The sequence below is a fragment of the Chiloscyllium plagiosum genome, chromosome 1, assembly GCF_004010195.1.
Source record: "Chiloscyllium plagiosum isolate BGI_BamShark_2017 chromosome 1, ASM401019v2, whole genome shotgun sequence".
NCBI classification, from domain to species: Eukaryota; Metazoa; Chordata; class Chondrichthyes; order Orectolobiformes; family Hemiscylliidae; genus Chiloscyllium; species Chiloscyllium plagiosum.
This window is the reverse complement of record NC_057710.1, coordinates 96,458,566-96,479,618: the sequence shown is the minus strand read 5'-3', so window position 1 is coordinate 96,479,618 and position 21,053 is coordinate 96,458,566. Positions and strand designations below refer to the sequence as shown.

Genomic DNA, 21,053 nt, shown 5'->3' with positions numbered 1-21,053 from the left:
TAATTCTCTATGAGGTCACCCCTCAGCCTCCGATGCTCCAGGAGAAAAGGAGCCCAGGTTAATCGCTCTCTGCCTTTATTCCTGATGAAGGGCTTTTGCCCGAAACGTCGATTTTGCTGCTAGTCGGATGCTGCCTGAATTGCTGTGCTCTTCCAGCACCACTGATCCCAGTATCTGGTTTCCAGCATCTGCAGTCATTGTTTTTACCTAGTCAGTCTACAGAGTCTAGCTTTCAATTCAAGAGTTTAAAATTCCACCAGTTGCTGTGGAGAGATTTGGCAGGTTTCTGGTTCAGAGTCAGTGATATTTCTACCATATTACTATCTTCTTGTGTTTGTATTCTGCTGTAGGAGTCACTGGATAGGAGTACGAAGGAAGGACTCTGACATGAGAATTTCCCATCTTTAGCACAAGGTAATAATCATTCTTATCATTCCTCAAATGAAACATTTTCCTTGCTTGGCTGGCTCAATTTTAAGTTGGGCTTAAACTGAGCAAGGAAGGAAGGTTAATCACAGAAAGCTGTAGAGAAAAATAATGAATATATTGTGCTTTAGGAAAATACAAGTTTTTTAACCTGGAAAGGTGGAGGAGTGGAAACTGATGGTATGATCGCTGTTCCATTTGGATCAGTTTGCACAGCAATAGGATTAAGAACATGCTCCATAGGATGCATTTTGCTATCTTCCATTAGTTTAGTGCCTGGAGCCGCCTGAAACACTTGGTACTGAGTTCCAATGGAAGGGATGGCTACTGCAATCAGATAAAAGTACTAATTAATAAGTTTTAATCACAAGTTTATAAATTTGAATTATATTACGTCTATACCACATTATAAAACAGTTTGAGTTGCCTCTCAGGCACGTTATAAAACAAAATATGATCTTGAAATACAAAGCAGATAACCTACCAGATAATCAACAGCTTGGACAAAGAGATGTGCTTTAGAGAGTTTATTAAAGAAGAAAACAAAGTAGAAACCTGACAATGGCCTTAAGGAGGATCTCCGTTGAGTGATGGGTTGCAACCAGCATTTCTTGCAGCTGCACTATCTCCCAAAGCCCCCTGGGACCTGTAGGAGAACTGCCATGTGGAAGCTGCGCTGCTTAGCTGTGGAAGGAGTGAGGAGGCTGGCACCACGCTTCTCAGAGAGGGACCTGGAGGTCCTTGTGGATGGAGAGTTGGAGAGGAGAGGAGTCCTCCTCCTGGACGACTGGCAGAGGAGCCCATGTCACCATAGCATGCCAGTGTGGTCATAGAGTCATAGAAATAAGCAGCACGTAAACTGATCCTTCAGTCCAACACGTCCATGCCGGACAGATATTCTAAATAATTCTAGTCCCATTTGCCAGCATTTGGCCAATATCCCTCTAAATCCTTCCTATTCCTATACCCATTCAGGTGCCTTTTAAATTTTGTTATTGCACCAGCCTCCACCACTTTCTCTGGCAGCTCACTCCATGCTCACAACACCTTCTGTGTGAAAACATTGCCTCTTAGGTCCCTTTTAAATCATTCCCATCTCATTTTAAACCTATACTCTCTAGTTTTGGACCCACCCTGGGGAAAAGACCTTGTCTATTTAGCCTATCCATGCCCCTCATGATTTTATAAACCTCTATAAGGACACCCCCTAAGCCTCCAATGCTCCAGTCTATTCAGCCTCTCCCTATAGCTCAACCCTCCTAACCTGGCAATATCATTGTAAATCTTTTCTCAACCTTTGCAATTTTCACAACATCCTTCTTTGAGTAGAGTGACTAGGATTGCACACAGTATTCTAATAGTGGCCTAACTAATGTCCTGTACAGCTGAAACATGACCTCCCAACTCCTGTACACAATGCACTTCCCAATAAAGGCAAGCATGCCAAATGTCTTCTTCACTATCCTATCTACCTGCGACTCCACTTTCAAGGATCTATGAACCTACATTCGAAGGTCTTTGTTCAGCAAAACCCACAGGATATTTCCAATAAGTGTATAAATCCTGTGCTGATTTGCCTTTCCAAACATCTGCACCTCATGTTTATTTAAATTAAACTCCATCTGCCACTCCTCAGCCAATTGGCCCATCTGATCAAGATCCCATTGTGCTCGGAGGTAACCTTCTTCATTGTCCAGTATACCACCAACTTTGATGTCATCTGCAAACTTACTAACCATACCTCCTATGTTCACATCCATATCATGTAGATAAATGATGAAAAGCAGTGGGCACAGCTCCAATCCTTGTGGCACACTGCTGGTCACAGACTTCCAGTCTGAAAAGCAACCCTCCACTAACACCCTGTGTCTTCTACCTTCGAGCCAGTTCTGTATTCAAATGGCTAGTTCTCTCTCTATTCTGAGATCTAACCTTGCTAACCAGTCTACAGTAAGGAAGCTTGTTGAATGCCTTACTGAAGTCCAAATAGATCACATCCACCCCTCTGCCCTCAATCCTCCTTGCTACTTCTTCAAAAAAACTTCAAATTAGTGAGACATGGTTTCCCATGCACAAAGCCATGTTGACTTATCGCTAATCAGTTCTTGCTTTTTCATATACATGTAAATCTGTCCCTCAGGATTCCCTCCAACAACTCTCCCACCACCAATGTCAGGCTCACTGGTCTATAGTTCCCTGGCTTTTCCTTACTACCTTTCTTAAACAGTGGCACCACATTAGCCAACCTCCATCTTCCGGCACCTCACTTGTGGCTACCAATGATACAAATATCTCAGCAAAGGGCCCAGCAATCACTTCCATAGCTTCCCACAGAGTTCTAGGCTACACCTGACCAGGTCCTCGGGATTTATTCACCTTGATATGTTTTAAGATATCTAGCACTAACCTCCTCTGGTTGGACATTGACAGCCAGGTCAGAGCCCTCTCCAGGGTGAGGAAGACTGAACAGCAGCATGGGGAAGAAGGTCAATGATCTTCTCTGCCCTGTCAGGGTTAGTGCAATGCTCTGCTCTCTGATACCTCCCATTTTTCTGTGTCACTGCACCAACCTCCCATCAATGTTTCTGCTGACAGCCTCCATTGCCTGCAAAACCTTTCCTCGCCTGATCTAGTTACCCACCCTCCTCCCATTCCACTGACCCACATACCCTCCACACAGTCTCCTCATTCCCTCAGGACACTGCAACACCTTTGCCCCACATGCGCCAACACTAATAGCCATGCCACCTTCATTTAGTCCCTTTATGTCTTTTACTGGAGAAAAATCTCCCATCATAGGGTAGAGTAATGCAGGGGAGGTGGGGCAAGGGTCGGCAGAGTGCTGGACATCCTTATCCTCATCCCCTCTGAGGAAAGGATTCTGGTTCCGGCAGGAGAAGACAAGGACCACCCCTTTGGGAATGCACAAAATATCTATGTCCTGACACCTGAGTGAGTAACACTGCAACAGACACAGTAACAAGTTGTTGTCACACATGATGACTAACTAGTGGCTGCCATGTCCTCTGCCTCTTGTATCTTCAGCTGCAGCCACTGGTCCCCAGGACCAGCTTGACTCCCACACAAGAGAGCTCCTTAACCTCCCTGATAACGGTCCAGACATATTGGAGGGAACGTCAAACAATTGCCCTGGAAGTCCCAGCAGCACAGATGAGGACATCTCAGAGGGTACTGGGAGGGTACACACAGTGACCACTGGTACCAATAGTTCTACAGAAGGGTGTGGTGGGGGGAAGAAATGCCCTGGGCCATTCGCAGTCAGAGAACTGTGGAGACCAGGCACCTGCTGAGCCCCCAGGAGACCCCGTGGTCTCGACAATGATGGACATTGTATCAACTGGGAGGAGATGCAGCAGCAAAAGCAAGTAACAGAAGGCACTGGCCTTCAATGCAGTAAAGCTGCATCAATGCATTGTGTGTCACTGCATAGCTGCTGCAGCAGTGCAGCTAGTCCTGCGACTGTCTACCTGCCTCAATAGACAGGCTGGAGGCTGCACTATCAGGAGCTACTGGAAATTAACAGAATTATGGAGCTCTTATAGTATGGAAATCACATTTTTCAGCAGATGCCCCATAGCCTTGTATGCGATGATGTTTCAAGTGCTCGTCTAAAGAGTTCTGAAGTGTTGAGAGTTTCTGTCTCTACCACCATTATAGGGAATGAGTTCTAGATATACCCAATCTTCTGGGTGAATTTGTTTTCCTCAAATTCTCTCTAAACCCTCTGCACATTACCTTCAAACTAGATGATTCCTCTGCTGAGGAGAAAAAAGTTTCTCCCTATCTATCCTGTCTATGACCTTCAGAACTTTATACACCTCAATCAGGTCCCCTCTCAGACTTTTTCTGCTCCACGGAAAACAACTGCAGCCTAACTAACCTCCCTTCCTAGCTGAATCACTCCAGTCCAGGTAACATCCTTGTGAGTCTCCTTTGCACTCTCTCTAGTGCAATCACGTCCTTCATATAATTTGGTGATTGGAACTGCACACAGTAACCTAGACGTAGCCTAACTAACATCATTGCACACATCTTCATCATTAACTCCTTGCTCTCATGTTCAATGCCTTGACCAATAAAGGCAAGTATCCCATATAGCTCTTAATCCTGCAGATACTTACAGATCATACCTCCTACATTCATGTCTAGTTCAGAAATGTACATTGTAAACAGCAAGAGACCCAACATCAAACCCAGTGATACAGCACTCCCACCACCCCCAATATACACACACACACACACACACACATACAACTCAGTCACAAAAACACTCTTTAACCACTATCCTTTACTCCCTGCCACTAAGCCACTTTTGGATGGATTTGCCTTGGTCTTTTGGCTTCTTAAACAGTCTGCCATGTAAGACCTTGTAAAAAGCCTTACCTACATCCATGTAGACTACATCAACTGCACTACCTTCATCTACACACCTAGTCAACTCCTTGAAAAATACAATCAAATTTGTTAGACACAATCTCCCCCTTATAAAGCCATGCTAACCAAACTTAATTAATCCTTGCTTCTCCAGGTGGAGATTTAGTCTATACCTCAGAACTTTTCCCTATAGTTTCCCTACCACTAATGTGAGACTCACTGGCCTGTAGTTTCCTGGTTTATCTGCACTACCCTTTTTGAATAATTAGCTGTCCTCCATTCCTCTGGCACCTGTCCTGTGGCCAGAGAAGACTTGAAAGATAATGGCCGAGCCCTTGATATCTTTTCCCTTGTTTTCCCCGTCTCATCTGGGCCTGGAGATTTATTGACTTTCAAGCTGACTGAAACTGCTAATACCTATTCCCTTGCACTGCTAATTTGTTCAATTATATCACAACACCTGGCTCTGATTTCTATATCTACAATGTCCATCTCTATCGTGAATATAGATGAAATGTACTCATTTAAAACCTCAGCTATGTCTTCTATCTCCAATCAGTTTGCCACTTTGGTACCTAATGAGCCTACTGTTTCTCTGATTATCCTCTTTCCCCTCATATACTTATATATTACTCGCTTGTGATTTTTTAAGTCCACACGTTGCCCTCTTCATTTTGTATTTTAAGTAACCCCCTGCATTTTCTATGCGCCTTTGGGACATCTACTGATTTCAGCAGAATTTATATTTCCCTCACTCACTACCCAAACTATGCACATACATCTACACCCATCTACTTATCACCCCCACCCTTCCCAGATACCTTCACACACCCCATTATGTTTTGTTGACAGAGTGACCAGAGCTGCCAGCATGGTCCTTCACCGCTGGCTGGTGCGCAAACAGTCCTCTCCTACCGCGAGGACAGGTGCCTATGTGGATGAAGGACTGACTGTGACCCACTCCCTGAGGCACAGAGTCCTCAGCAATGCCACCATGATTGGATATGTGCTCATGCCTGAAGTCTGGGATTGGTATGGGGGTCCTTGATTAACATATTGGAAACCCTGATTGACCGGTGCTCCCATGGAGCTCACTATGGACTATCCCCCTCAGACTTTCAGACAAGTCACGGCATTGACTGAAGACTGCTTCACAGCACAGCCACCCACCTGATTGTGTGTCTGCACCAATTGCCACTGCAAGGCTTGGCAGGCAAGGCAAGGTGTACACGTGCTGGTCCTGGTAAACAGGGTGATCATTAGGTGCGATGGATTCCTGTCTCTGTGGCACCTGTATACAATGCAGTCAGACACTGCTGGTTGCTGGTGTGCTAGACCTGCCTGCTCTTGCAGGATGCAGTGCAAGTGCAATGATGATGATGACGACTTCCTGAAAATGGAGTCCATGTCCATTGTCCATGTGGACAGGTATGTATGTGTTGATTGATGCTAATAGATCCTACCCTGCTTTGCAATTTGCCCAGGGAGAAAGATAGAGTTCTTTTGAAACAAGTGGCGAGTTGATATCACCAAGAACCTGCTCTTGTTTCCAAGCTGAGTTTGCTCGGTGGCCTGTTTATATTGAGAGTTTGGTTAGATTGCAACTTATTACAGGTTGGTCTGTGAACAAGCTATTTGAGAAAAGTGAATAAGATGCAGCGAGATGATCTCAACATCAAGATGGGCATCGCTGAAGATCTCACCTGATTCTGCCACTCACCACATAATAGCTCTCATTGTTCACAGCCTGGTAAGATCCCTGCACTCAGTTAACATCTCAAACCCAATTATGATTTCCTCCAGACCTTTCTGTTTCTTAAACATGCATATATTACTTTAAAAGAATGCTACAAAACTTTTAACAGGCTGGTAAGCCAGTAAAAACGTTACAAACATTTTGGGAGGTAAAATTCAGTTCAGGTGGGGGTTGAACTGGATCAGCCACCAATTATACTCCCTTTCTATTGACATCATAATTCACTACCATTGAATTTTCACCCTACCTTTGTAGATTGTCACTATCATTAAAATCTGTACAGTTTCTCAAGGGATTACATGGGAACTTTTTGATAGTTTAAGTTGCTTGCAGTTACATACTGTTTTAACCTGAAGAGAAGTGATTTTAATCAAGGCCAACCAAGTGAAATGAAATGGGGCAAGTTGATAAGGTCCTGTCTGCCATAGTATAATACAGGCTAATGTAGGATTGAAAAGGAAAGGAAACAGTTAAACATGAAAGAGTCATGACTTAGATGAAAGAGTCAAGTTCAGTTGCAATAGTTATATGCAGCCTGTGCAACCAGGGTTTGGGGGTAAAGTACATGATTAGAATGGCTACTCTGTGACTTAAACTTACCAATGCCATTGCTTTCCTGCAGTTTGCAATTTTAACCTGTTCATGGGAGTAGGCCATATGGACACTCTCCCAATGCAACATGAGTCTTCTTTATTTATACAGACCAATATCTAACAGAATCATCAGGTTGTATTGCAAATTTAATCTGAAATTCCTTGCTCAGTACATCTGCTGGTCAGTGAAGCCATGGTCAAATGAGGAGCAAATAGTTACATTAATTTCATTTTATTCTGTTTACCTGTGATCCAAGAGGAGCAGGCACTCCCTGCCCTTCCGGCCCCGCTCCAGCCAACCCCATTCCTAGCCAATTGACTGCCATGAACCATTCTTTAAGGCCATTCTCTGATGTCAAAAATCTTTCTGACCAGCCAGTGCTTCCTGCTGGATTTCAGCAGGAATTAAAAACAGTACGAACAAGACTGGACCAATTCATCCAAACATCAAGACTCGGTACAATGCTTCTCTAATGAGGGTGATCCAAGTTTTTGGAATTCATCAGTCCAACTCCAAATTACACCAACATTAAAATTGCAATCATGTTATCAATTTGTATTCTTCATTTGTTGCCGAAGTTCATTACAAAACTATTGGCTTGTTCATTACAATATGTAATGAAACTTTATTCAAAGCTGACTAAATCTGGTTTTCAAACAGTAAGTATTTAATTAAGAACTCCCACCTGACTTTAGCAGCAACTCAAAAAATTCCAGATTTTTCATTGTGTTTATTGGAATTATTCTACATCCTACAGGAATATTTCAAAATCCTATAGGGGTTTCAGGAAGAACTCTAAAACATCACCTTTGCATTTCTATTTTCTTCTATTTTTTTCCCTAGCTGTTAAGGTAAATGTTTAGCAAAACATTTCCTTTACTAACCTGCACCAGGTTTCATAGCGACTGGACTGACTGTAGCCAGATCTAAGCTGGGTATCAGTTCATACGCTTTGTCCTGTTGCTTGGCCTTCCCTTCATGATATCTGCTGTAAATACCTCTGCCTGCTGAATATCCACCCAGGTACGATCCTCGAGGTCCTGCTGCTCTGTTGCCAGCTGCCCCTCTACCTCGGCCGCGAACAGTGCCTGCTTTAAAAAGAAAATCCAATTTTAAAAATAGGGTAAATTATGCATTTAAAAAGCCACCAGAGTTTTGACAGGAATAGAAATGAGCATTTATAGATCCTACTCAGAAGAATGTCAGAATGAGAGTGTGAGAGCAACAGACTGAACAATTCATCAGGGAGAAAGTGAGGACTGCAGATGCTGGAGATCAGAGTCGAGAGTTTGGTGCTGGAAAACCACATTAGGTCAGGCAGCATCCGTGGACCAGGAAAATTGACGTTTCGGGCATAAATCCTTCATCGGGAATGAGGCTTGTGAGCCAAGGGGGTGGAGAGATAAATGGGAGGGGCTGGGGCTGGGGGTAAGGTGGCTGAGTGTGAGAACAGTCAAATGGATAGGTGGGAAGGAAGATGGACAGGTTCTGAGGGCAGTGCTGAGCTGGAAGGATAGAACCGGGATAAGGTGGGAGGAGGGGAAATGAGGAAACTGGTGAAAGCCACATTGATGTTGTGGGATTGAAGAATCCCGGGGCGGAGGAGAAGGCATTCTTCCTCCAGGTATCGGGTGGTTAGGGTGGTGGTGAAGGAGGCCCAGGACCTACATGTCCTTGGTGGAGTGGGAGATTCATCAGCCTAGCAAAGTCCATCAGCAATTCATCAGCCCAGCAAAGTTAGGAGTATCTGAGAAGTACTTTAACTTTCTAAAGAATCAGATAATTAGCAATCGTATTGTTAAAAATGTAAAATTTAATTCTTAATCTTTGTTGTCTTCAAATAAAGTTGCGACTTGGTCAGATGTGGGAGCTTACAGGTTACTACGGATTATATCTGCAATAAATGCTGTTGGTTGTGAATCTTATCAGATCAAATGGATTGGTTAGAGAGATAGAGGCAATGAGGAATTTGCAACCGCAACAGTATGTGATAGATGGCAGTTATAGGAAGGGGGGAATGTCTCAGATACAGTCACATAGATGGGTTAACTCCAGGAAAGTAAGAGCGGAGGCAGGTAGTGCAGGAGTCTTTTGTGGCTATCTCCATTTCAAACAAAGTATGCTGTTTTGGAAAATGTAGGGAGTGATAGATTCTCAGGGGAATGTAGCACGAACTGCCAAGTTTCTGGTATTGAGACTGGCTCTAATGCAATGAGGGGTACGCCGGGTTCCAAGAGATCAAATCCATTAGGGGATTCTCTAGTCCGAGGTACAGTCAGATGTTTCTGTGGTCAGCAGTCAAAAATCAGAATGATGTGTTGGTTCCCTGGTGCCAGGTTCAAGGATGTCTCAGAGAGGGTACAGAATGTTCTCAAGGGAGAGAGGGGCCAGCAAGAGGTCATTGTCCATATTGGAATCAACAACATAGGAAGGGAAAAGTTTGAGATTCTGTAGGGAGATTACAGAGATTTAAAAAATAATTTAAAAAGGAGGTCCTCGAGTGTAGTAATATTGGGAATACTCCCGGTGCTACGAGCTAGTGAGGGCAGGAATAGGAGGATAGAGCAGATGAATGGATGGCTGGGGAGCTGGTGTATGGGAGAAGTACTCACATCTTTGGATTATTGGAATCTCATTTGGGGTAGAAGTGACCTATACAAGAAGGACGGATTGCACCTAAATTGGAAGGGGACTAATATACTGACAGGGTGATTTGCTAGAGCTGCTCGGGACCCAGGGAGATAGTGAGGAAAGAGATCGATCTGAGATGGGTACAGTTGAGAACAGAAGTGAGTCAAACAGTCAGGGCAGGCAGGGACAAGGTAGGACTAATAAATTAAACTGCATTTATTTCACTGCAAGGGGCCCAATAGGGAAGACAGATGAACTCGGGGCATGGTTAGGAACATGGGACTGGGATATCATAGCAATTACAGAAACATGGCTCAGGATGGGCAGGACTGGCAGCTTAACGTTCCAGGATACAAATGCTGGAAGGATAGAAAAGGAGGCAAGAGAGGAGGGGGAGTGGCGTTTTTGATAAGGAATAGCATTACGGCTGTATTGAGGGAGGGTATTCCCGGAAACACATCCAGGGAAATTATTTGGGTGGAACGGAGAAATAAGAAAGGGATAATCACCTTATTGGGATTGTATTATAGACCCCCTAATAGTCAGAGGATAATTGAGAAACAAACTTGTAAGGAGATCTCAGCTATCTGTAAGAATAATAGGATGATTATGGTAGGGGATTTTAACTTTCCAAACATAGACTGGGACTGCCATAGTGTTAAGGTTTTAGATGGAGAGGAATTTGTTAAGTGTGTACAAGACAATTTTCTGATTCAGTATGTGGATGTACCTACTAGAGAAGGTGCAAAACTTGACCTACTCTTGGGAAATAAGGCAGGACAGGTGACTGAGGTGTCAGAGGGGAGCACTTTGGGGCCAGCAACCATAATTCTATTAGATTTAAAATAGTGATGGAAAAGGATAGACCAGATCTAAAAGCTGAAGTTCTAAATTGGGGAAAGGCCAATTTTGACGGTATTAGGCAAGAACATTTAAAAGCTGATTGGGGGCAGATGTTCGTAGGTAAAGAGATGGCTGGAAAATAGGAAGCCTTCAGAAATGAGAGAACGAGAATCCAGAGAAAGTATATTCCTGTTAGGGTGAAAGGGAATGCTGGAGGACTAAAGAAATTGAGAGTTTGGTTAAGAAAAAGGAGGAAGCATATGTCAGGTATAGACAGGATAGATCGAGTGAATCCTTGGAAGAGTATAAAGGAAGTAGGAGTATACTTAAGAGGGAAATCAGGAGGGCAAAGAGATAGCTTTGGCAAATAGAATTAAGGAGAATCCAATGGGTTTTTACAAATACATCAAGGACAAAAGAGTAACTAGAGAGAGAATAGGGGCCCTCAAAGATCAGCAAGGCGGCCTTTGTGTGGAGCCACAGAAAATGGGGGAGATACTAAATGAGTATTTTGCATCAGTATTTTCTGTGGAAAAGGACATGGAAGATATAGATTGTAGGGAAATAGATGTTGACATTTTGAAAATTGTCCATATTACAGAGGAGGGAGTGCTGGATGTCTTGAAACACAAAGGTGAATAAATCCCCAGGACCTGATCAGGTGTACCACAGAACTCTGTGGGAAGCTAGGGAAGTGATTGCTGGGCCTCTTGCTGAGATATTTGTATCATCGATAGTCACAGGTGAGGTGCCGGAAGACTGGTGCTTGGCTAACGTGGTGCCACTTTTGAAAAAAGGTGGTAAGGACAAGCCAGGGAACTATACACCAGTGAGCCTGACGTCAGTAGTGGGCAAGTTGTTGGAGGGAATCTTGAGGGATAGGATGTACATGTATTTGGAAAGGACTGATTAGGGATAGTCAACATGGCTTTGTGCATGGGAAATCATGCCTCACAAACTTGATTGAGTTTTTTGAAGGAGCCTAAGATGTGCAGTTAGTGAGTTTGCAGATGACATCAAAATTGGTGTGTAGTGGACAGCAAAAAGGGTTACCTCAGATTACATCAGGACCAGATGGGCCAATGGGCTGAGAAGTGGCAGATTGAGTTTAATTCAGATAAATGCGAGGTGCTGCATTTTGGGAAAGCAAATCTTAGCAGGACTTATACACTTAATGGTAAAGTCCTAGGGAGTGTTGCTCCTTGAAAGTGGAGTCGCAGGTAGATAGGATAGTGAAAAAGGCGTTTGGTAAGCTTTCCTTTATTGGTCAGAGTATTGAGTACAGGAGTTGAGAGGTCATTTTGAGGCTGTACAGGACATTGGTTCGGCCACTGTTAGAATATTGCATGAAATTCTGGTCTCCTTCCTATCGGAAAGATGTTGTGTAACTTGAAAGGGTTCAGAAAAGATTTACAATGATGTTGCCAGTGTTAAAGGATTTGAGCTACAGGGAGAGCTGAACAGGCTGGGGCTGTTTTCCCTGGACCATCGGAGGCTGAGATGTGACCTTATAGAGGTTTACAAAACTATGAGGGGCATGGATAGGATAAATAGACAAAGTCTTTTCCCTGGGGTGGGGGAGTGCAGAACTAGCAGTGAGAGGGGAAAGATATAAAAAAGAACTAAGGGGCAACCTTTTCACGCAGAGGTTGGTATGGGTATGGAATGAGCTGCCAGAGGAAGTGGTGGAGGTTGGTACAATTGCAACATTTAAAAGACATTTGGATGGGTACATGAATAGGAAGGGTTTGGAGGGATATGGGCCGGGTGCTGGCAGGTGTGACTAGATTGGATTGGGATATCTAGTCGGCCTGGACGAGTTGGACCGAAGGGTCTGTTTCCATGGTATACTTCCCTATGACTCTATCTCACATAAAACTCCAAACAGCTAGTTATGTTTGATAGGATTCTGAGGACAGCAATTAGAGCTCAACACAATTGCCACTCGTCTCTCAAAGGAGTGATGGGAATATTTAAACTGAAGAATGAACAAGCATGAATTAATATTGTGCAAATATTAAAATATTCAAATTAGTTTCAAATAAGATGTTTAGTGGAAAAGTATTGAATACGGTCTGAAAAAATTTGCATATCATGGTGCATGACCTGGTAATGGCAATGCCAGCAGTGCTGACACTTTGTTGACAGCTCATCTTGTTGACAGCAGTGTACAAATCAGTGCGAAATGCATTGCTGGGAGACTACATGCCTCAGCAGGTGACCAGGTATGTGCAAAGCTAATTTTACTTTGTTATAAATTCTGCAGAGACCAATGAAGTTCAAATTTTCTTGGATTCATTTAATAACTGAAAGAATGAAACAACAATATTTCATAGTTTAAGATATTTATCGTAATGACGGATTAAAAGCAGTAGTAACTAAATATTATCTTTATAGGCAACTTGCTGGCTGAGTGGTTAGCCCTACTGCCTCCTAGTGCTGGGGACCCAGATTCGATTCCATTCTTGGGTGACTGTCTGTGTGGCGTTTGCACATGTTCCCAGTATATGCGTGGGTTTCCTCCAGGTGGTCTGATTTTCTCCCACAATCCAAAGATGTGCAGGTTAGGTGAATTGGCCATGCTAAATTGCTCAGTGTTCAGGGATGTGTAGGTTAGGTGCATTAGTTAGGGGTAAATAGAGGGATAATAGGGTAGGGGAATGGGTCAAGGTGGGTTACTCTTCAGAGGGTAAGTGTGGACTTGTTGGGCCGAAGAGCCTGTTTCCAGAATGTAAGGATTCTATTCTATTTTATGAATAAACTACACAATGGAATATACCCTGCTCCTTAGTGTGATAAAACAAAAAACCCACTTCACAACTATAATTTACACTTTATATCGACATCAATGTTTTCCTAGGGTTTCCTCCTTTTCAATTCATTTCTCAGCCCAGTAATTTGTAATTTTAGAATTGTCTTTCACAAGGAGGTTTTCAATGTTCAGAGGCTCTCCTTCAAATCCAAGCAATTTGACCCTTCCAACCTTATTTAAATTCCCCACCAAGTTAGTCTTTTCAATCCAGACTTAAGGTCTCACCCACATTCCTGTGCACTAAATTAGAGAACATTTTTGGTCTCTTTACTTGCACTCTATCTCCTGGATCAAAAAAGAATAAAAAAAATCCTGTGATATTCAGCGATATTCTAAAAAAGCTTGTGACCTGATCTTTATGCTGGCTGCCTCTGCATCATTTTGTGTCAATGTGAATCGCAGGAGCCTTGTATCTAGGTAGAAATGCTTACTAACTATCCTTGTGACCTCAACTATATTCAATCTTGGAAACAATTTAACAACTTACAGGACAACTGTTTCCAACCTAAATGTTCTCAGCACTGATTTTGGGATTTTGAAGACTCAGTCCACATTGTTAACACAGATGCTGCTAATGTTCCCAAGCATAAATGCCTTGTACTTTCATTACATTAAAACAACACAAACCTTCCTTTGATCTCCAATAACTAAGCCATCCAAGCTTACCCTCTCTGGCAGACTTCAGAACTGGTCTATGACCCCCTGTTTTTACCCTAAAAAATAGAGACACTGTCTCAAAACAATATTATATCTGTCAAAATTGTAATAACTTAAACTAAGCCTGCACTACTTAAAGCTCAATGGCATCTTTTCAAAAGGATGTGGATTCTGGCTACTGCAGGTGCTGGAAGAGACACTCTGAGCAGAACTACAGTAGAGCATGGGACACATGCTAAGGTTCTTTGATACAACACTGAACCTCTATGTCGGAGATGGATACTAGCAGAGAGTTCTTCTACCCACAAAAAGGGTCTCTAAACAGATATTGAGAAGACAGTGGGAACAGATAGATATCACTGTTAATGAAAGGAATCTAGCCTGGAGATTTTGAATGTAGTGGGAAAAAGTTTAATGAATTCACATGAAGATCAAGGTTAGTGAAAGCAGCTTCAAATATCATATTCCCTCAGATTAATCACTAGGCTCACACACTGCCCAATTCATTCACTATCAAGCATAACTCATATCCTGATTTGGAGATGCCGGTGTTGGACTGAGGTGTACAAAGTTAAAAATCACACACCACCAGGTTATAGTCCAACAAGTTTAATTGGAAGCACATTAACTTTCGGAGCGTCGCTCCTTCATCAGGTGGTAGTGAAGGGCTCGATCCTAATACACAGAATTTATAGCAAAAATTTACAGTGTGACGTAACTGAAATTGTACATAGACAATCAATTTTTCAATTAAGCCTTTCATCTGTTTGAATACCATGATAGTTTCACTTATTTCATGTGTAAATCACAAAACCTTTTTTTAAAAAGTTGCATTCTCAGGTTAGCTGTTAACAATGGTGATAGCTAGACAATATGTTGAAGGTGTTGGCCCCCTGTGTTCTCTTGTCTATGCCATGATGTGTAGATTGATTCTAATGAATTCATGCAGTTTTTGAGCTCAGAGTTCTACATGAATGCATGCAGTTTTTAAGCAAAGTACAATGTAACCCTCCAAGTACAAATTCACCCCACACAATATATGCGTGCATGTGAGTCTTTGTCTGTCTGTCTGTGTGTGCGCATCTGTCTGGGGTGGGGGTTGAGAGTGTGAGAAAGTGTATGTGTGAGTGCAGAGTGTCTTAAGTCTGTGAGGGGGTGCATGTGTGCGCGTGTGTGTGTGTGTGTTGCAATGGTGATCACCTGTAATGTGACATGAACCCAAGGTCCCGGTTGAGGCCCTCCCTATGGGTACCGAACTTAGCTATCAGCCTCTGTTCGGCCACTTTTCTCTGCTGCCTGTCCCAAAGTCCGCCTTGGAGGATGGTCACCCGAAGGTCCGAGGCTGAATGTCCTGGACCACTGATGTGTTCCCTAACTGGGAGGGAACCCTCCTGTCTGTTGATTGTTGTGCGGTGCCCATTCATCTATTGTCGTAGCTTTTGCTCGGTTTCCCCAATGTACCATGCCTCAGGGCATCCTTGCTTGCAACGTATAAGATAGACAACGTTGGCCGAGTCATAGGAGTACCTGCCATGTACAAGGTGGGAGGTGTCCCCACGCGTAATGGTGGTATCTATGTCCACACGGACACGTCTTGCAGTGCCTACTGTGACAGGGTTGTATGGAGTTGTCCTGAGAGCCGGGCAGCTTGCTACGAACAACGATCTGTTTGACGTTTGGCGGTTGTTTAAAGGCAAGTAGTGGAGGTGTGGGGAAGGTCTTGGTGAGGTGCTCATCCTCATTGATAATATGTTGCAGGTCAACTCATATTCAACATCCATTGTCTCACCTCAACCCCACACATATAGCAGTATTGCAAGTCTCATACCTATATCTCACAATTTTCACAGATTGCCAGCTATTCAACTCAAGCAGATACATCATCCAAATACATTGCACCACACTCACTGACACTCTCTCTTTTGCAGGTGGCACATTGCCAAAGGTTTTAGTAACTAGTGGGACACAAGCTCGTGAAGGAAACTGATGGCCAAAGGAATAGCCACAACTGAACTTCCTGTGGCCAATGGTAGAGCTGAAGTCACCCAGGATGACCACAGAGAATATTCCCTAATCCATTTAATGAATTCCTCGATATTATAAATATGGAATAGAGGCAATTCCTATTCTGTGTAAATCACTGAAAAGGTTTCAATTAGAGTTGTTGTAGAGACTATCTGCTTTCCTGATGAGTTGGAAAATGAAGGGTTGAGGTTAGAGAATGTCCCTCACATAGCAAAGCACTTGTATTTTTCTCCTGTATTCTCTGGAGTTTGGATGATTGAAAAAAAAACATCTCATTGAAAATACAAGATTCATTAGGGCTCTACAGCATTGACACGAGAAGTTGTTTCCCTTGGCTTGGGAATCTAGAAGATGGGGACTCAGTCTCAGAGTGACGGGTTGAGATAAAGAGAAGTTTCTTTCTGAATGAATCTTTGGAATTCTGTACCCCTGAGGATTCTGCATTCTCCATCATTGAATATCCAAGGCTGGATTGATATCTTAAGGAATATGGATATGGGAATTAAAGGGATATGGGGAACAAATGGGAAAGTAAAGTGGAGGCAGCAGCTAGGCCATGATTGTATTGAATAGTCAGAAGGCTCGAGAGGCCAGGTCGTCTATTCTTTTCATGTTTTACATTTTCAATATATCTTCTAATATATTTAAATAGGACTTCTTTTATAGGTTGTCTATGTTGTCCTGAAAGTGAATAGATAGATAGATCCGGCAGAGAGCCCTTCACTCCTCTTCCTTGCTCTGTGAACAGCTTGTCTATTTCAGGCCAAAAGGGAATGGAAACCCTTGTCTCGGAGTAAGCGATCTGATCAGAGGTCTTGAAGTCAAAAACAAAGTCATCTCTATGAGCAACACAACTCCATCAACTTCAACTCTAAACAACTCTATGAACTCTGTAAACTCCATGAACACTTTAACAAATACAAGAAAGTAACATGAGCAAAATAAAAGGTCTAGTGTTATGGCTGTAGACCTCACCGAGGCATTCACGACTGTGAGCAGAGATGGACTTTTGGAAAATTTTTGTAAGACATGGATGCCCATCCAAGTTCTTGGCCATACTGATGCGATATCATGAATGCTGGTATGGAACAGTTAAACACAACAGCAACCTCCTGTTGCTTCTGAATCTCCAGTGGTGTGAAGTGGGCATGTGTGATGGCCCCAATCCTATCCATCATCTTCTTCAGCATCATGCTGCAGCAGGCAGTGGAAGACCTTGAGGGAATTTACGTATGATTCTGAACTGATACAAGTCTTTTCAATCTCAGGTTTCCTCACAGAAACAAACTCATGCATGAACTTCTTTTCACTGTTAATTGTGCTTCTACAGTCAGTTAAATCTGCCATGTATGATATCATGTTTTCTAGTCAAGATTAGAGTGATTTCTGATGAAGTGCCTTTGCCTGAAACGTCGATTTTCCTGCTCCTCGGATGCTGCTTGACCTGCTGTGCTTTCCTAGCACCACTCTAATCTTGACTCTAATCTCCAACATCTGCAGTACCCACGTCTGCCATCATGTTTTCTATGCTGGCACATCTCTTTAGACTAAAAACCAGTTTAAAGCAAAACTGAAGTCCTACAGCAGTGTGCACCCCAAGAAGAATACAGATCACCAAACACTGTCCCTGAGGGAACCAAGCTGGAAGCAATTTCTCTGTTTGGGGAGTGTCATTTTGTTTAATGCCACTGTAGGCAAGCAGGTTGACAATAGGCTTTCAAAAGTAAACAATGCATTCAGCCAACTGTATAAACAACTGTGAGGCAACTGGAGTCTCAGAGCATAGATAGAAATCAAAGTGTAGAAAGCTGTATTCTTCACTATCCCCCTGTATGGCACCAAATCAAGGCTTCTATACCACCGTTACATACACCATATATAGCAATTCATTCATCATTATCTCTGCAGTGGCCTCAAGATCCACTGGAATGACCCCATTACAAACATGTGGAGCCTGGAAACCGCTATCTTCACAAGCATCAAAGCTATCCTCCTGCCAAACCAACTGCTTAGGATGGATCATGTTGTCTGAATGAACAGCAGTCATCTGTCCCAGCTTACTTTGTATGGAGAGTCCACCACTGGTAAATGCAGCAAAGGAGTCCCTTACAAATGTTTCAAGGACTCACTAGGCAGGTGTGCCACATCAGCTCTCCCAGTGGTGAGATCACAACGCCTGGACATGCTACATCAGCAATGGTACAGACATCAATGAGACTGAGTGAAGACACAGCATGAAAAGAAAACAAGGAGAAGGATAGATCCAAATGTCGCTCGCAGTAATGATGCTTTCACTTGCACACATTGTAGGAGAATTTGCTGGTCACAAAAAGGCCTGACTAGCAATCAACAGACCTGCAACTGATGAATACAGCCTTCTTCAAAACTTCATCTGTGAAGAAATGCTAAGGAGAAGGCGCTTTCCTGCTGCTGAATGTATGTACAGCTGCATGAGGTTAAGTGAGGGTGCTGGCTGGAGCAGCTGGGTCAAAATTGGCACTTGGCGTAGCCATCCTCACCCACCCTCTCGTCATCCCCTACTCTTCAAGCTCAATCCAATTACCTGTATTTCCAGGTCTCATCCATGATTGTTGGTGTCAGTCAGCCACAGTACTGGAAGTGGCTACTGTTAGTGGTAAATGCTACTGGGACAGAAACACTGCCTGTCCTCCAATTGGCCAGCAGCTCTTGGAGGTGGGGCCATCACCCTTAAAGAGATGGACGTCTCAAAACCAGGCAGATAATTGGCCGATGGGTTAGAATTATATTGGAGTCCTGGAAACGTGTGTGTGTGTGTTTTCTTGTCATGGCTACCATTTTGGAACAGTACCTGCAGAATCCAGACAGTTGGTACGGCATAGCGGAATTTCGTTGCCTTCCTCTTATAAGATTTAGAAATGTTGAGGGAATGAAAAATAATTTGGATGGAATGGACATTCAGTGCAAAAAATTGCTGATGAACATGCAGGATTTCAACAGTGAAATATAACAAATCCCTGAAATACTGCAACTGGTTTCTGTACTCACTGTAACAAATATTACAGTTTCTTCAAGAAGATGCACAGTATGTCCTTGAAAATTATAGGAATGTGGCATTGTTAAAGGTAGCAGTTAGGAAAATGCAATTCATTTGTAAAGACAAAATGTTGTGGACGTGCTGTGACAGAAACACATTTTGATACAACTCAAGTTATTAGTTATATTCTGTCCTTGGGGATGGACTTGCAATCAGGTAACAGTGAGATTGGTTGGGACCCCCTAATAGTTTAGTGGGCTCAGTGAAATCTGTCAGGACTGCCAACACTTTTGACTTTGTTTTGCTTTATTGTTGGCTTTGCTGGATTTTGACATTTTAAAACTTCTGCTCAACTTGCCTTTACTGCTGGACCTGTTTTGAATGTGAATTTACATGTAACACAGCATGGAAAATGTGGCGATGTCTACTTCAGCTGAATTTGTATTAGTTTACTTCCTGGAAATGTGCTAATGGATAGACTGAACCACTGTTGTAATATTTAGTTGTCATCCTGGATTGTATCTTTAAGGTCGAGTAATCTATAGTTGTGCGGGTCATTTGTGATCAACAGTCTGAGGAGATAGAAACTGCTGGAGAAACTTGCAGCTCTCCAGCATCCACATCTTTGTCTTACTTTAGTCTGAATAAAAAGTTGGCTTTTTAAGATGTGTGTTGCTGGACGCTCATCTGATAATAGTGGAAATCAATTTTGATTGACACGTTTTTCTTTAATTTCACTGCGTGAATAGTTTTAATGTTGAATGCTCCCTGACCTTGACAATGGAATCACTAATCAATCTTACCAGTTGTATGAATAATTTCTGCTTTTCTTAAAGCTTAAAAGCGTAACACTTCCCATCTGACAGTCCTACAGGGCAACCTAGGGTAGCTGCAATCTTCTTTCCAAGTCTGATATTTTGTGACCCATGCAACATGCCTGCAGAAACTCATAATTTCTTCTAAAGTCAAGATAACATCAATTGAGCAGGACGTGTTCATAGAGAAGAGCTATCATTCCAATCTGGTACCGAGGGAAATGATTTTGCTTGGGCTGCTATATCATGGCCCATATTGAGGTGAAGAGCAAAAAGATTCTTTATGTAACTCAATGAGTTTGGTGTTGACAGGTGGCATTTTCAGGATGTGGTTTGAATGTCCATGTTTATAGCTAACCTAGACTTCTGCATTTGTGATAATGGAAATTTCTTCTCTCAATATAGGTCACTTCCAGTAGCATGACAGCGGTAGGAACCCTGCTGGGAGAGAAAGGGAAATAGAGAGAAAAGGCAAATGGGAAATAAAGGGAAGAAGGAAGGAAAAACAGTGGGAAAAAGGACAATATTTTCCAGAAGCAGCTGGAAACAAACAGAATGGGACAAAGAACAACCAATTGTCATACACCCACATTAGAACCAATGACATGAAAGTGTTATGGACCAGACCAGACCTCCCTCAAAATGTGTTAAGAAAATCTAGACCCCAACGTTTTCTTATTTTAAAAGGTAAATGTGAGGTGCTGTGTCCATATACAATTTGATTGGTCAAGCTACACCCAATTAAGCAAAACAAAGTAAATTCAAACACAATAGTTAAAATACAACAAAGGAAAGAGGAAATTGGTTGAAAATGTGTTGCTGGAAAAGCGCAGCAGGTCAGGCAGCATCCAAGGAACAGGAGAATCGATGTTTCAGGCATAAGCCCTTCTTCAGGAATGAGGAAAGTGGGCCAAGCAGGCTAAGATAAAAGGTAGGGAGGAGGTACTTGGGGGAGGGGTGTTGGAAATGCGATAGGTGGAAGGAGGTCAAGGGGAGGGTAATAGGCTGGAGTGGGGTGGGGGCGGAGAGGTCAGGGAGAAGATTGCAGGTTAGGAAGGCGGTGCTGAGTTCGAGGGATTTGAC

The 21,053-nt window shown here is 42.9% G+C and overlaps 1 protein-coding gene across 8 annotated transcripts in view; it reads right to left on the bottom strand.

Annotated features, from left to right (window-relative positions):
• rbm47 (RNA binding motif protein 47) overlaps positions 1-21,053 on the bottom strand; it is a 263,132-nt gene that overhangs the window by 5,198 nt on the left and 236,881 nt on the right. For 6 of the 8 annotated variants that reach the window (XM_043692551.1, XM_043692568.1, XM_043692560.1 and 3 more), the window contains 2 exons: positions 8,056-8,262; positions 578-753 (listed from right to left, as the gene is read on the bottom strand). In XM_043692551.1, coding sequence (XP_043548486.1) covers positions 578-753; positions 8,056-8,262 — 383 coding nt within the window. The remainder of the gene's footprint in view (positions 1-577; positions 754-8,055; positions 8,263-21,053) is intronic. The other 2 variants (XM_043692577.1, XM_043692586.1) reach the window with 2 other exon arrangements.